Source organism: Zootoca vivipara, chromosome 12, assembly GCF_963506605.1.
Source record: "Zootoca vivipara chromosome 12, rZooViv1.1, whole genome shotgun sequence".
Lineage (NCBI taxonomy): Eukaryota > Metazoa > Chordata > Lepidosauria > Squamata > Lacertidae > Zootoca > Zootoca vivipara.
The window spans coordinates 37,434,629-37,449,555 of NC_083287.1; the positions used below are offsets into that span (position 1 = coordinate 37,434,629).

The following is a 14,927-nucleotide window of genomic DNA, read 5'->3' on the forward strand; positions in this document are numbered from 1 at the left end:
GCACAGGCCTTTTGACTGCCAGATCAACCTGGTGCCAGGGGCGACGATACCCCCAGCCAAGCTGTACGCCATGTCAGACCAGGAGCTGGAGGATCTGCGCGCTTTCATCGACAAGAACCTCAAGCGGGGGTTCATAAGGGAAAGCAAGGCAGCAGGGGGCAGCCCGGTCTTCTGGGTGGACAAGAAAGACACGCAACAGCGCCGTCTTGTGGTGGACTTTAGACGGCTGAATTCGGTGACAGAGCCCGTGGCTTTCCCCATGCCCAGAGTGGATGATCTCCTGACAGCGGCACGCAGGGGCAAGATTTTCACCAAGCTGGACCTAAGGGGGGCGTACAACTTGATCAGGATCCGGGAAGGAGATGAATGGAAAACCACGATGTTCACGCCTCTGGGCTCTTTTGAATATCTGGTGATGCCCTTCGGTTTGCAAGGGGGCTCAGCATGCTTCCAGGCCTTCATGCACCACGTCCTGGGGTCCCTCCTCTTCAGGAAATGCTTGGTCTTCCTAGATGACATCCTTATCTACTCGAATGACCCAGTGCAGCATGTGAAAGATGTCAGAGAGGTGTTGCAACGCCTGAAGGAGCACCACCTGTATGTGAAGCTGGAGAAGTGCAAGTTTCACACCAAAGAGGTGGACTTCCTGGGCTACAAGCTGTCAGACAAGGGGCTGGCGATGGACAAGGACAAGGTGCAGGCCATCCTGGACTGGCACAGCCCCAGGACGCGCAAAGATGCCCAACGCCTACTAGGCTTCGCTAACTTCTACAGGAAGTTCATCAAGAACTTCTCTCGCGTTACGGCTCCCATCACGGACTGCCTGAGAGGCAAGCAGAAGTTCAAGTGGACACCAGAGGCGCAAGCAGCGTTCGAAAGCCTCAAGAGAGTGTTCGCCTCAGACCAAAACCTGTTCCATGTGGTGCAGGACGCGCCCCTACGCATTGAGACAGATGCTTCTGAAAAAGCTGTGGGCGCAATTTTGTTGCAACTGGACGCCAACAGGGAGTGGAGACCCTGTGCCTGCTTCTCCAGGAAGCTGACACAGCCTGAACGCAACTACACAGTGTTTGATAGGGAACTTCTTGCGATCTACGCTGCGTTCCAGCACTGGCGACACTTCCTGGTGGGCGCGAAGCACCCCATCCAGGTGTGCACAGACCACAAGAACCTGGAGTTCTGGAGAACTGCCAGGGTGCTCAACCAGCGGCAGATACGGTGGGCAGAGTTCTTCTCGAACTTCAACTTCTCCATCCACTACATCCCGGGGGAGCAGAATGTCAGGGCGGATGCCCTCTCCCGCAAGCCAGAGTACATGGAGGAGGAGGCGCCACCAGCCCCAAGGCACATTTTCCCCCCGTCGGCATGGTCCTGCGGAGCAGCTGTGGTGAGCGAGGCAGAACTCACAGCACTGACGGCAGCGGATGAATTTGCCAACCGCATCTTCAGAGAACTGAGAGGGGGGAGGGAGCAGGCAAAAGACTTTGCAGAACGCAGAGGGCTGCTTTTCTACAAGGGTGCGCTGTACCTACCCAACACCCAGCTTCGACGTACGGTCCTCAAGCAGATGCACGACAACCCTACAGCGGGGCATTTTGGAAGGGACAAAACCGCTCACCTAGTCATGAGACACTTCTGGTGGCCAGGGGTGCGGGAAGATGTTCGAGACTATGTAAGGGGCTGTACCACCTGCCAGCGGGCGAAGGTGGTCAGAGCAGCGCCACCAGGGTTGCTGGAGCCCTTAGCCACACCACACAGGCCGTGGGAAGTGGTGTCCATGGACTTCATCACAGATCTGCCTTCGTCCAGGGGTAAGACTGCAGTGTTGGTGGTGGTGGACCTTATGTCCAAAATGTGTCACTTTATACCGTGTGCCAGGGCAGTCTCGGCAGAAGAGACAGCCAAACTGTTTGTTGATCACATTTTCAGACTGCATGGATTACCTTTAAGGGTTATTTCGGATCGTGGCCGCCAATTTGTTTCCAGGTTCTGGCGGCGGCTCATGAACCTCCTGCAGGTGGAGGTCAGCTTGTCGACGGCTAGACACCCGCAGACCAACGGACAAGCGGAGAGGGTCAACGCCATTCTGCAGCAGTACCTGAGATGCTACGTCAGCCAGCGGCAAACGGACTGGGTGGATCGCTTGCCACTAGCAGAATTTGCCTACAACAATGCAGTGCACGTCTCCACAGGGGTGTCGCCCTTTAAGGCCAATTACGGGCGCGACCTCAGATCTTTCCCAGAGAGGGAGAGGGAGGAGGAGGAGGAGGAGGGCCCACAGGCTGAGGATTGGGCAGAGGAACTGGAGACGGTGCACCAGCAGCTCAGAGAACACTTGGAGAGGGCCAAGGAAGCGTACAAAAAGGGGGCAGATCGCCACAGGCGACAAGGGGAGGTCATCAGGGTGGGGGACAAGGTGTGGTTGTCCTCGGAGGGCCTTCCCACCAGAGGGAGGTGCAAAAAGCTGGCACCCAAAAGGCTGGGCCCCTTCACGGTCACGCAACAGGTAAACCCGGTGGCATACAGGCTGGCACTGCCAGAGGACATGAGGGTGCATCCAGTGTTTCATAGATCGCTGCTGTCGCCGTACAGGGAAAGCAGCAGGCTCCGAGACAGCGAACAAACCCCCGAGGGAGGGGGGGAGAGGGAAGGCAGGGAGCAACTCAATGAGGCCACGGCCATCCTGGATTCAAGGTGGGGGGTGGGGGGACTGGAGTACCTCATGGCATGGGAGGATGCTCCACCGTCCCGGAATGAATGGGTCCCAGCCACTCAGATACAGGAGGAATTCTTGGTGGAAGAATTTCACGCCCTCTTTCCCCACAGACCCAAGCCCTGGCACATGGAAAGGGAGGGGGAGGAGGAGGAGGCACGGGAGAGCAGCTCACCATGGCGCTGGGAAGCGGAGTTTGAGGAACCAGAGGATGAGGTATGGGTGTCACCGAGATCCACCCAGTCAGAGGAAGGAGCAGATTGGCAGAACGTTTTTACCCCCACCAGCTCTGACGCCACGGACTTTTTGGGATTCCCGTCCGCCCAGGCGGAAGGGGGGGGCTCGCAGGACTGGGGGGAGGTATTCACACCAACGGGCTCGGAGAGCACTGAGTTCTTAGGCTTCCAGTCGTCACCGACACATGGGGGGGGCCTGGGGAGGGGTGAAGGAGAGCTTGGGAGGGGGGTGGATGTGAGGGACAGGGGATATCGCGAAGTCCCTCCCCTCCTGAGTTCAAGCCCGTCCCCGAGCAAAGGGGAAAGCAGGGAGAGTTCCGATTCCAGTGGGGAAGCAGGAAGTCGTGTCCGAGGCTCAGGCAAGGTAGAGGAGCCAGGGTCCCAGGTGGGACAGGAAGGGGCAAGCAAGGGGGGAAGACCCATCCCTCCAACTCCAGAATTACGCAGGAAGAGGAGGGGCAAGAGGATGGGTCTGCCAAAGCTTTTGTGCTGGAGAAAGACGCGCCAAAAGCCATTAGGAGGTTCTGAAACCGACTGACAACATCGCTCCGTGTAAATAGCAATGACTTGAGCACTGTAAATACGCAGCACCAATAAAAGAATAAAATGCAGAGCTGCGTAGCGTCGTTACTCTGAAGTAGTCCACTCCGGCCACTGTGACAATTAGGTTAGGAAGAAAAGAGGGGCAAGAGAGGGATGGGGGATGGTGAGTGGGGTGGGGTGAGGTGATAATTCTTCTGTTCTCCTACCTAGTGTATGTGTGGGGTTTTGTGGCAGTGTCCCTTGTATGGGTTCTCCTACTATTCGCTTGTTGTATTTCCTTGGTGGTGAGAGAGCTTGAGGTGGCCTAGGGTGTGGTTGGCAGTCTTTGGTTGAGATTTGTTTATGTGTGTGTGGGGTGTGTGTGGATTTTTGGATTAGGTTAGCCAGATTGGTTTGCATGCTGTCAGTGGATTCTTGTTGTCATCTTGTTGGGCTATGTATGTGATAAAGGGGAACCATATCGGGGTGAAGGCATCTTCTATTTGTACCCTTGTCAGTTTCAGTTTATTGGTTAGTTTTTCTAGTAAGGCTGCTTCCCATACTATTTGATACCATTGGTCCATGTTTACTCCTGACAGAAGTCTCCAGTGTCTGGCTATGATGCTTCTGGCTGCTGAGAGTAGGTGGGTTATAAGCTCTTTATAATGTGAGTGGTCATCAGTATCTTGTATTTTTAAAGTTACTCTTTTGGATCTTTCTTGGAAATAGTGGGCATAAATTATTTTGTTGCTATCCTATCATGCTGAACCATGAAAGTCTACTCTTCTAGCCTAATAATGTTTAGTCCTTACAGGCTTGGTGGTATGTTGTGTAAAATATTCCAACAAACGTGTGTTGACTGTCCAGTGTCAAAGTTTATATTTCTCTGAGTCTAGTATAGACATCCTTGCTAAACTTCAGAGATTATCCATAAGTGTTGTGATCTGCATCTGTTTGTATGAACCGAAGGCTGGCAGCTAAATTGCATCCTAGTCGGAGTTTGTTTCCCAGACATATGAAGTTTATATAAAGTTCTCAGCCAATTCAGAGGTATGGCTTGGAACTACAGTAATCAGAATTTGAGAAGTACTAGAATGAACAGTGATATAGATAAGGAGACTCTACTACTTCCAAAATCTCCCAGAATGGCTTCAACTGTTTACATTACACACTTGCTCAAATTCTGTTCAACACGGTAGAACTTATTATTATTTATTGAATTTATATACCGCCCTATACCTGGAGGTCTCAGGGCGGTTTACTCATATTTCTGAGTAAACATGAATAGGATGCACTGTGAAAAAGACTTCTCACCTTTGACACCAAGGTCTTGAGTTTTGAGTCATTAGTTTCCAACACTATACACTATAGTTTCATACTCTCATTTTGTTTGTTTCAGCCAGACTTTTGTCTTCTGTGAAATTTAAAAGAAAATATATTTACAGAAATTTCCATAAAACTTCAATAACTGAACTGATTTTACCTTGCTCTTATTTCAGTACAAAGAAATCTACCCAAGGCTTCTATGATTTTGTTAAAAAAAACTTTGCTGTCTTGCTCATTGCTCTCATGTTATTATTAAGAAATAAAATTTGTTCAGATTGCGGCTTAGAATGCAATACTCTGCATACAGTACTTACTTGAGAATAAGTCCCATTGAGGGCAGTGGCCTTTGCAGCTGAGCAAACATGCATAGTATCTGTCTGTTAGATGCACTGTTGAACCAGGAACTAGAAAGACTGGCATTTCTAACCATATTAATGTTCTTAAAATTGTTCCCACAATGTAGATGGGACCCAACATGGTGTAGGCTTGGCAAAAAATAGTTGGTCCAGATCCAAGATACTGTTTTAATTGAGCATGATAAAAGTACTTAATTTTGTTTGAATGTAAAGCATTCCAAAATGTTTGATTTAAACTGAAGAATGAAAGGCTTTTAGAAGGATTTGCCCTTTCTCAAACTATGCTGGTTTCAAGCAATCTATTAAATAGGGTCGGAACAGCTGGATTTCATTGCAGAGCTCTCTCTGTTTGAGAAAGGTCAGAAATGGAAATGAACATTTTGCATCGCTTCCAGATGGCTGAATCATGACAGTGCTTTGACCGGTCGGGCATCATGGAGAGCTGGCCTTTGAGATACAAACTTATGTGAAGGCAGCACAAGAAGAGCCATTCTATTTTTATAATATATTTAAAAATATCCACTATAGACTAGAATATCCACTATAGTTAGTAGTGCAGAATATGCAATCTATGGCCAAATTCTGTCACTATCTTTGAATGCATTTAGCTGTATGGAGAGAGATTGCTTTGCTCAGATTATTTTCTAGAGAGTGCTTTGCTGGCTCTCCAGTGAGCAGAACAACAAACTGATGTTGCCAAAAACTTCTTGGAGTCTTGCCTGGCATCAAACAATTAAGTCATTCCTGTTGCCTAAAGAATGCTTTGGATCCACAAGGGAGCGGCAACATTTCTCCAGGTTTATTCATAATGTATGGAAAATATTTTAAATCTCCATTTGACATTATGAGAGCAATCCGCCAAGCACTTATGCTGTACAAAACTTCTATTAGTTTAAAGGGGCATGTGTGGGAAGATGTGCAAAATTTCTGTTGAAATTAGCATAGCTGGCCGTGTGTGGAATGCTGTGAAAGAGGAAGAAACTTTGCAGAATTGGTGCTTGTGAATAGCGGCCGCCACCCAGGATCCAGCTCCACCTTAGAGGGCCAGTATGGATCTGCCAATGCATATAGTAAATTCATAACAGGCTCCACTTTGGTTTAGCCATTGGCCATAGGGAACTGGAAGTTTAATAGGAAGAAAAGGGCAGTTGTCTGAATCCTAAGATTTATACAGCCATTCAAGGGCAATCAGAGTCTCATGGATTGTAGAAGAATCAAGAACCCAGAGAGCTATCTGGTAATATTATTTTATACTCTGCTGCTTTCTATAAACCTCTCTAAGGCACAGGGAGCTGCTTTACCCCAAGTCAGACTATTGGTCTTGGTCAATACTATCTGCAGTGACTGGCAGTGGCTCTTCAGCGTTTCAGACAGGAGTCTTTCACAGTCCTGCCTGGAGGTGCCAAGGATTGAACCTGTCACTGTTTGCATGGAAAGCATATGCTCTATTCACTGAGGGTCCATCCATATTAACATATTAAGTCTTTGAATTATATTTTTTGTGATGTACTTCACTTTTTCACATAGCAAAAAAGGGTGGAGTGGCTCACATGTGGGATCCGCTAAAATTTTAATACTGATTCTATGGACTCATTCCCACATAACATTAAGCCAAAACAAGGCTAAGAGTGAATGAAGAAGTGTGCTGATGCCTTGCATGCCCTTTGCTCCTACACCAATTCTGCCGCCGCCACCACTGCATGGTTTGGCTTAGTGTTACCAGATTTGTCTTGCTCCAGGCAAACTGTAAATGGTAAGCCAAGAACATGATTTGTTTGGAGCAAGAAAACGATGAGTCCAGGTTCACATAATATTAAACTGTGGATAGTGCAGTCGCAGGATTGGAGGAGGAGCAAATCAGCTGAGTTTTTTGCTTTGTGTACCAGCATGCTTGCTTGTTCATACTAAGCCATAGTTTGGCTTAGTGTTGCCTGTGAACCTGGCCGATGTTTGCTTACATGCCACTGTTGCAGCTACAAATGTACTAAAGATAAAATGTACTTGCTAGAGTCCATACAGATGTGGATTTCATTTAATGTTATTCAGCTCATTTTGTTCACAGAATCGTGGAAGGGACCACGAGGGTCATCTAGTCCAACCCCTGCAATGCAGGGATCTTTTGTCCATTGTGGGGATTGAACCCATGACCCTGAGATGAAGAGTCTCCATGGCATTGACACATCCTGATGCAAAAGATTCTGCAACTGTTCAATTGCATTCTGTGAGGGAAATGAATTAGCTACTTTCCCCACTTACAGCTTATTTCCGTTTTGTTTGTATCATAAAAAAGGAAAAAATAATAGATTCTGTCCTGCATATATATCAGTGTCATTACATTATTTTCTATACTGGTGTTGAAGCTAGTGTTACTGACTCAGATAGCAGTTCTTCAGAAGACTGTTTCAATAATCTAAGCTGTCACTCTTGATATCCTTACTTCCATTTAAAAATATTCTTTCTGAGTTGACATAACCAGCATTGTGTACTAATTCCAGATGCATTTGAATTGTATGGTTTTATCTGTATACTCCCTTTCTTTTTCGCCCCTTTTGTATCCCTAGTAACCTGTTTGCTTTTCGACTGCACCTGCACACTGAACAGAGTTCTTCATTAAGCAGTTTACAATGATCTCCATTCATACTTTTCCAAATCCTTTTGTGTAGGACCTTGAGAGCTGGTTGAGCAAGAACACAGGAGTGACAAAAGTGTAATTCATGTTGCAAATTATCTGTGGACACTATCTTGAGTTCACACTGTTTGGTCATATCTGTAGGTTCTTCACTACCCTGTTTATATGTGATTATAGCCTATCAACAATAAATGTTATCTCACCTAAGAACTCATTAAGTCTGTACAGAGCCCATAGTATTCCATTCAGCACCACATTGTCAGCTTTTTCCTTTTCAAGATCACTAAATTTTATATGTAATATAGCCAGTTTCCAACATTCTGTCCTTGTCACTCACTAGGAAACATGACACCTTCCAGGCCTTTCTATCTAGTCCTCAGGACTCTTCTGAGACCACACCACCTTCACAGGTCACATCCCTTGCCAGCCCTCCTCTACACTCTTCCTTGAGTCCTTTTGCCAGGCTGAAATGTGGTCATTGGAACTGTTAGATTGTCTTTTGTTTGCCTGGATGGAGGACAGAGTGATATGTGTGTGAGTGTGTAGAAGGGTCTATGGTTTGTATGGTTAGAATGTAGACTATTGTACAAAGGTAAGATTTGCATCCATTGTGCTGCCCATTTTTACCTCTAGTCATGTCCTTGGAATGGAATGTGGTCTTTGGGCTGCAAAAGGTTCCTCACTCCAGGGCTAGAGCATGATACAAAATTAGAAGCTGGGGGAACTGATTTTGGGGAGGTGGAACATAGATAAGCATGAGTGTGCTGGCTCTCAGGGAGAAGATCTTGGCCACTTTGCTCCTTGTCAGTTGTTTGCTGCTGCAACACACTGAAATAAGGCCATGGTTTGGTTTAGCATGATCTCCAATTCAGGGCTCATGGTTTAACTCTCTCCATACTAGCTGTAAGCCCCAACCAAGGTTTGTTCTTTGTTTGTGACTTGTGGTTGGTCTGGAGACTATCCTAGCCTGGAAACCAGATGCAGAGCAGCAAGAGGAACTTCTGCAACTCCCTGTTAAGAGGCAATACGGTTGGACACTTTGTTGATCTTAATGGAAATGTGACGAGGTTTATCAGCTCACAACAGTTAATTGCTATCAATATGGAACTTTATTCAACCCTAAGACAAAGAGAACCAAGAGCTATCAGTGAAAATGCATGCTTTGCTGGGTGAGGTTGATGCTTGTTGGTGCTATTGAAATTGTTTTATTGATTTGGGAAATTGTTTATATAACTTCTCTCTAGGAGGTGGTTTGGGATCTTTAGGAATGTGATCTTACAAAACAGAAATTGTTATGTGCTTTCTGATGACAAAGAAAAATGTTTTATTACTCGCCGTTCTGTAAAAGGCGAAAGATTTATACGATCTGAAGAGAAACCAAAGTATTACTGGCCGTTCTGAACAGCTACAGATAATTAAAGAAACAAAAAGAATGCCTCAAATATTTCTTTCTATGATTCAGCTTAGTGGTAAAAAATGTAATTCTCATAGCCTTGTCTTAGCAGCCATTCATTCATTCATTTCATAAAATTTATACATTGCCTGATTGCAAAACAAAGAAAAAACACCTCAAAGTGGTCTACAAATATATATATATATATCAAGAAAATCAAGAAAACTCATTAGTTTGGAGACTTGGCAAAATGAAGACTGGTTTGAGAAGAAGACGGTCCCAAATGAGCATCATGCTTCTGCTTGTTCAATGTAAGCCATGGTTTAAAGTTTACAGTTACATGTGGATTGGACCAATGAAGTTTTTCATTCATTTGAAAACAACATGTTTCTGCTCAAAATATTTGCAGGCAAACCCCATTGTGATTTTGGCTCTTTTCTAAATTGCTGACTTCCTAACCAAGCAACTAAGAAACAAGCCACTGAAAAAAGCCTTTGAGTTAGTAACCCTATCCTGACTTTCTAGTCTAATTTGAAATATCAGATTATATCCAGTGTCTGTATCGTCCATGATAAATTTCCAGAATGGACATTAGAGATCTGTATGTTTCACATTTGTTGATAATCTTATAATGTTGCTTTCTAGTTTGATCCTTTATCAGTCGAAAGCAAGAAAGCCGCAACTGTGGTGCTGATGCTCAGTTCTCCTGAAGAGGAAGTTTTGTCTAAAGCATGTGAAGCTATCTATAAATTTGCATCAAAAGGTTAATGTTTCAGTTATCAAATCTTACCACATGTCTTGTCTTTCTTCTCATTAATAAATCTGCTTAGTACTGTACAAAAAAATTTCTATTAATACCGGTAATTATTGCTGCCGCTACATAATATTTCTTAAGTCACAAATATATGCAGGATAATATCCAGAGTGCAGTGATATAGTTCCTCTCTTGATTAGCTGGGCCATGGCTAGGAATGAGATAGAAATTTGCTTCAGTTTGGATTGCAAAACCAATATGTGAACCAAAGTAGAGCTACCCTTCAGAATTCACACTACATTTTGAAATATAGTTCTTCACCCACATGTGTACAAAAATGTGTATATTGGGAGAAAGTGTGGATGAAAATGCATATTTACGTGAAAACATGAGGGGAAATTGCTTGCAAAATTTATATATCAAAAATGCATACAAAATGTATGTGTTAGAATACATTTGCACTAAAAAAAGCAGGTGAATTTTCATGAACACCTTTTTTTAAATTGCAAACTGATATAGAAATGTGGAGAACTGAAATTATGATTGGAAAAACAAGAAACTGAGTGAAACAAAACAGAGATTTTGTCCATCTCTAGTCATGACTCATGAGCAGCCTCTGCAGGATGAAGACGAGGAAATTTCTTAGCCAGGTCAGACTTACAGCTGCTTCTGACACATGTTTTATGGGATTGCATCACTGTAGAGAGGATGTGAGGGATCTTTTCTTTAAAATTAGCTGAGACAAAACCTTGCAAGTGAGATGCTTTCTACCTCATGTGTTAGCTCTTTAGCTGCAGCAAGATTTTTAACACAACACTTTCTCTTGTTATTCACCACATATATTCTGAGTTGTTTTAGTCTCAAGAGACAATAGTAGAAGCCCGTTTGAATTAGCTGTAACATCAAAGGCATTGTTTCTGTTTTTGAGGTGCTAGAATATCTTCCCATTAGTTTCTGTGTGGGGTAAAGAAAGCAACTTCACTTTCAAAAGCAGCCATAAGCAAAGTCAGCACTAGACAACATATATTTACCTTTTGCTGTTGTTGAATCACACATGTACATGGGTGTGTAAGAATCTACCCATGTTCCTTCTTAAGATAGAAAAGTTGAAGTGGGAGAATAAACCTTTATGATGATATAGTGAAGATCTTGTGCTCTAGGACTCCAGTACTATTATTAGAAGCATTTGAATATTTTGATCTTTGCAAATTCTGACTTGAATTCACATTAACGTGAACTGACTTATCTGTACCTCCCATGCTAATGAGAGAGTCAGCACTTGGTTATCTGCCTGCTTTTGGACTTCCTAAATGTTCCAACACAGTACTTGGCTCAAAAATGTATCAAAATGAATCTTGAAACATGTATTCTAAGAGAAAAATACAGTAGTACTGAAATACAAATTTGTGAGGATTTAAAAAAAATTCACAGATTAATGGGGAAACTGGATCAGAGGCGGAGCATGGGGGGGCTGCTGGGCAATTGCCCTGGTGCAAAAAAAATTATGGGCACGCCTCTGCAGCTGCCACCCTGACCAGAGGCGCTCCCCATCCCACCCACCCGCCTCACTTCAGCAGCACACTGAGCAGGAGCTGGGAGAGGACGGACTCTTGCATATCTTGGCTGCCCAGTGTCCCTTGCTGGTGGGGAAGGCGGGCGGATGGCAAGACTTGTGTCATGGTGGTGGCGGTGCCTGAGCCCAAAGAGGCGCACACGAATGTCCTGCTGCAGCTCCAAAGTTCAGTCTGGCAGCAGCAGCACATGGAGGCACAACACTTGCCTTAAGGAGCGCATTATTTTTCCTGCCCTGGGCGCTTGTAACCTATGCTACTCCACTGAATCAAGATAGAACAGATTTATGAGTGTTGTTGTTTAGTCGTTTAGTCGTGTCCGACTCTTCGTGACCCCATGGACCATAGCACGCCAGGCACTCCTGTCTTGCACTGCCTCCCGCAGTTTGGTCAAACTCATGTTCGTAGCTTCGAGAACACTGTCCAACCATCTCGTCCTCTGTCGTCCCCTTCTCCTAGTGCCCTCCATCTTTCCCAACATCAGGGTCTTTTCCAAGGATTCTTCTCTTCTCATGAGGTGGCCAAAGTATTGGAGCCTCAGCTTCACGATCTGTCCTTCCAGGGAGCACTCAGGGCTGATTTCCTTAAGAATGGATAGGTTTGATCTTCTAGCAGTCCATGGGACTCTCAAGAGTCTCCTCCAGCACCATAATTCAAAAGCATCAATTCTTCGACGATCAGCAGCCTTCTTTATGGTCCAGCTCTCACTTCCATACATCACTACTGGGAAAACCATAGCTTTAACTATACGGACCTTTGTCGGCATTTATGAGTAAGCACATACAAAAAGTGCATGGACTGGAAATAGATTCATTCATCCCTGTTAATGGAATACTATGCTATTCCTTTAATTTCTGGGGTTCAGACTGTGGATGCCATTGTTTAGTCACCAAAATGGTACCACTCACTCACAAAACAGGGACAGGGGGAGGTATCAGAAGACTTATGGGGATCCCAAATTTGCTGAAGTATGAAATACATTTTAAAGAAAAACCCTGTGGAAGGGAGATCCCAAAACAGCCACATCAGGACTGCGGATTCTGATTGGCCACAGAATGCTGCTGATTGTTCAGATGGATTGGATGGGGCTTGTGATGGTAAAACTGGGAGGGAGGGGGAAGAGAACAGAGTGGCTGGAATTGTGATTAGCAACACTCTGTGTTGCAACATTATTGCTGCAGGTCCCAGTTGTTAATATTATTCATCTTGTGTTGACAGTAAAGAAAGACCACTGACAAAAAAAGCTTATGGGCTTTCTATAGGCATCTGGTTGGCTACTGTGAGAACAGGATGCTAAACTAGGTGGGTCAGTGGCCATACACAGCAGGCTCTTATGTTCTTATTTGCTTTTTAGGTGAAGAAAATAAGCTGACTCTTCTTGACCTTGGAGCCTTGGAGCCTTTATTTAAATTAGTTACACATGATGACCCTATTGTCCGCAGAAATGCCACCATGGTAGTTGGGGTGATGGCTTCTCACAGTAAGAGTATTCACTTTATAATCATGCACAATTATATTTGCTAGCAATATTAAATAAGTGCAACTGATGAAATCATAATACTCCAGTAGAATGACAGTAGAATAATTCATCTGAATTCTTGGGGCTCCTATATCATCACACTGATGGAGTAACCCCAACAACTAAACTGGAGGCAGCATCATTATCCACCAAATCTCTGTGCAAGGAAGAAGGGCCTATACAGCTTGTTACTCAGCCATCCAACTGCAACCACTGCCAAATATGGCAGCCCACCAGGGCTTTTTTGTTTCCTGCCTGAGACTGCAAATGCAGGTGTGGTTGTCAAGTACCTGGTAGGCTGCAATATGCAAATGATGGGCTATGTTTGACTTCTGCATTCGACTTGACATATCACCAGTTGTGCAGACTTGACATCAAATAATGACACACATTGTTTTATCAAAAGAGGCGTGCTTCATCAAAAGATGTTTGCTACAAAGCTTTTGTAATCCTGCATCAGACACTATGGGGCTTGAAACAAAAACCCTACAGACCAGGGGTTCTGATCAGGGGAGGGTACTACAAGCCATTTCAGCTACAGCATGTCCACAACAACCCATAATTATTCTGGCCTAGGAAGTCAGGTGGCACCATAGGAGCCAACTGCTAGGGGCCGTGGTCTCTTTGCCCCCCTTAAATGCTTGAGGGGTCTGGTCCGCCCCCCAAAGTTGATGGGCATTGCCATTCAAATGGTCTGCTCGCATGTCTTGGTTTCTTAGAATTCCAGAACAACACTAGGTATGAGGCTGCTGGTTTCAAATATGTCCAAGTCTGCTTGTGCCTTTCAAACATTTTGAAAGCATCACCAAAACTAGAACATTTCATTTCATTTCAATATAACTTTGATAAATGTACCCAACTCTACTGGGGGTAGGACGGAGGACTATGACTGTTCTTAAATATGAAAATAAAACTGTTTTAAAGAGGTTTAGAATGAAAGCTTTTGCAGAATTGTTGCCAAAAGTAGTGAGTGGGAGTGTTTGTCATTTTCCTTAATTCTTTAATTGAATGTTATTGTGTATCTGATGTTGTTTGGCACAAAAGAATATAAGGATCTCTTTTGGAAGTGGCTTGCTTTTTAGTTTTCTAATTTCTCCTAATATATTTCCCCTGTCAACTCCCAGCAAAGTACACTCCACCTTTGATGTTACTCATAGAGCAGCCATATAATTTCTACCACCTAGTAGAACTTAATACAACTGTAATATTAAGATTACATCACCAGTTCTAATTGCACACTGTATTTCTTCAAAATATTGACTAAATATATTGCTTCATATCTACATTTGCTTCATTGTAGATGATGTGAAAAAATCATTAAGACAGCTAGATGTTACAAGTGCATTTATAGCTCGCCTGGCACCGGAAGGTAATTTGTATTGCTCCTTTGTGCAAATTGTTGCTTGCTTCTGTCACTTAATATTTTTTTGAAGGACTGTGGTTTGGATATTTCTTTTAAAAGTGTGCTTGTTTTAACTTACTGCTTGCATATAGCAAAATGAGATGAGACTGGATTAAGAGCCACTGTTTTTCTAATGACATTTTGCTAGCCGTCAACAAATGAGAGTATTTACTATGCTAGTTAATGGCTAATTGCACTATTTCATTTTTATGCCATAGAAGATGTAGTCACCCATGAGTTTGCCAGCCTTTGTTTGGTACACATGGCAGCAGAATACAACAGTAAAGTGCAAATATTTGAGCAAGGTGGACTAGAACCGCTTATCAGCCTGCTAGGAAGTCCTGATCCTGATGTTAAGAAGAATTGTGTTGAATGCATCTATAACATGGTACAGGTGATTATTTTTCACTATTTTAATTATAAAGGAATATATTGTTTAATTAGAAAGTAATGCTCATCTTCAGTTTGTTCTTCAAAGTTAATTACTGGTTGGCGTATGGTTATCT

At 44.1% G+C, this 14,927-nt stretch overlaps 2 protein-coding genes across 7 annotated transcripts in view; one reads left to right on the top strand and one right to left on the bottom strand.

Moving 5' to 3' along the window:
* PIP4K2A (phosphatidylinositol-5-phosphate 4-kinase type 2 alpha) overlaps positions 1–14,927 on the bottom strand; it is a 164,747-nt gene that overhangs the window by 104,477 nt on the left and 45,343 nt on the right. The gene's annotated exons all lie outside the window — the stretch shown is intronic.
* The window catches only part of ARMC3 (armadillo repeat containing 3), a 76,713-nt gene that overhangs the window by 14,168 nt on the left and 47,618 nt on the right, over positions 1–14,927 (top strand). For 2 of the 4 annotated variants that reach the window (XM_035129610.2, XM_060280823.1), the window contains 4 exons: positions 9,821–9,938; positions 12,855–12,980; positions 14,320–14,388; positions 14,640–14,815. In XM_035129610.2, the coding sequence (XP_034985501.1) occupies positions 9,821–9,938; positions 12,855–12,980; positions 14,320–14,388; positions 14,640–14,815 (489 nt within the window). The remainder of the gene's footprint in view (positions 1–9,820; positions 9,939–12,854; positions 12,981–14,319; positions 14,389–14,639; positions 14,816–14,927) is intronic. The other 2 variants (XM_060280822.1, XM_035129611.2) reach the window with 2 other exon arrangements.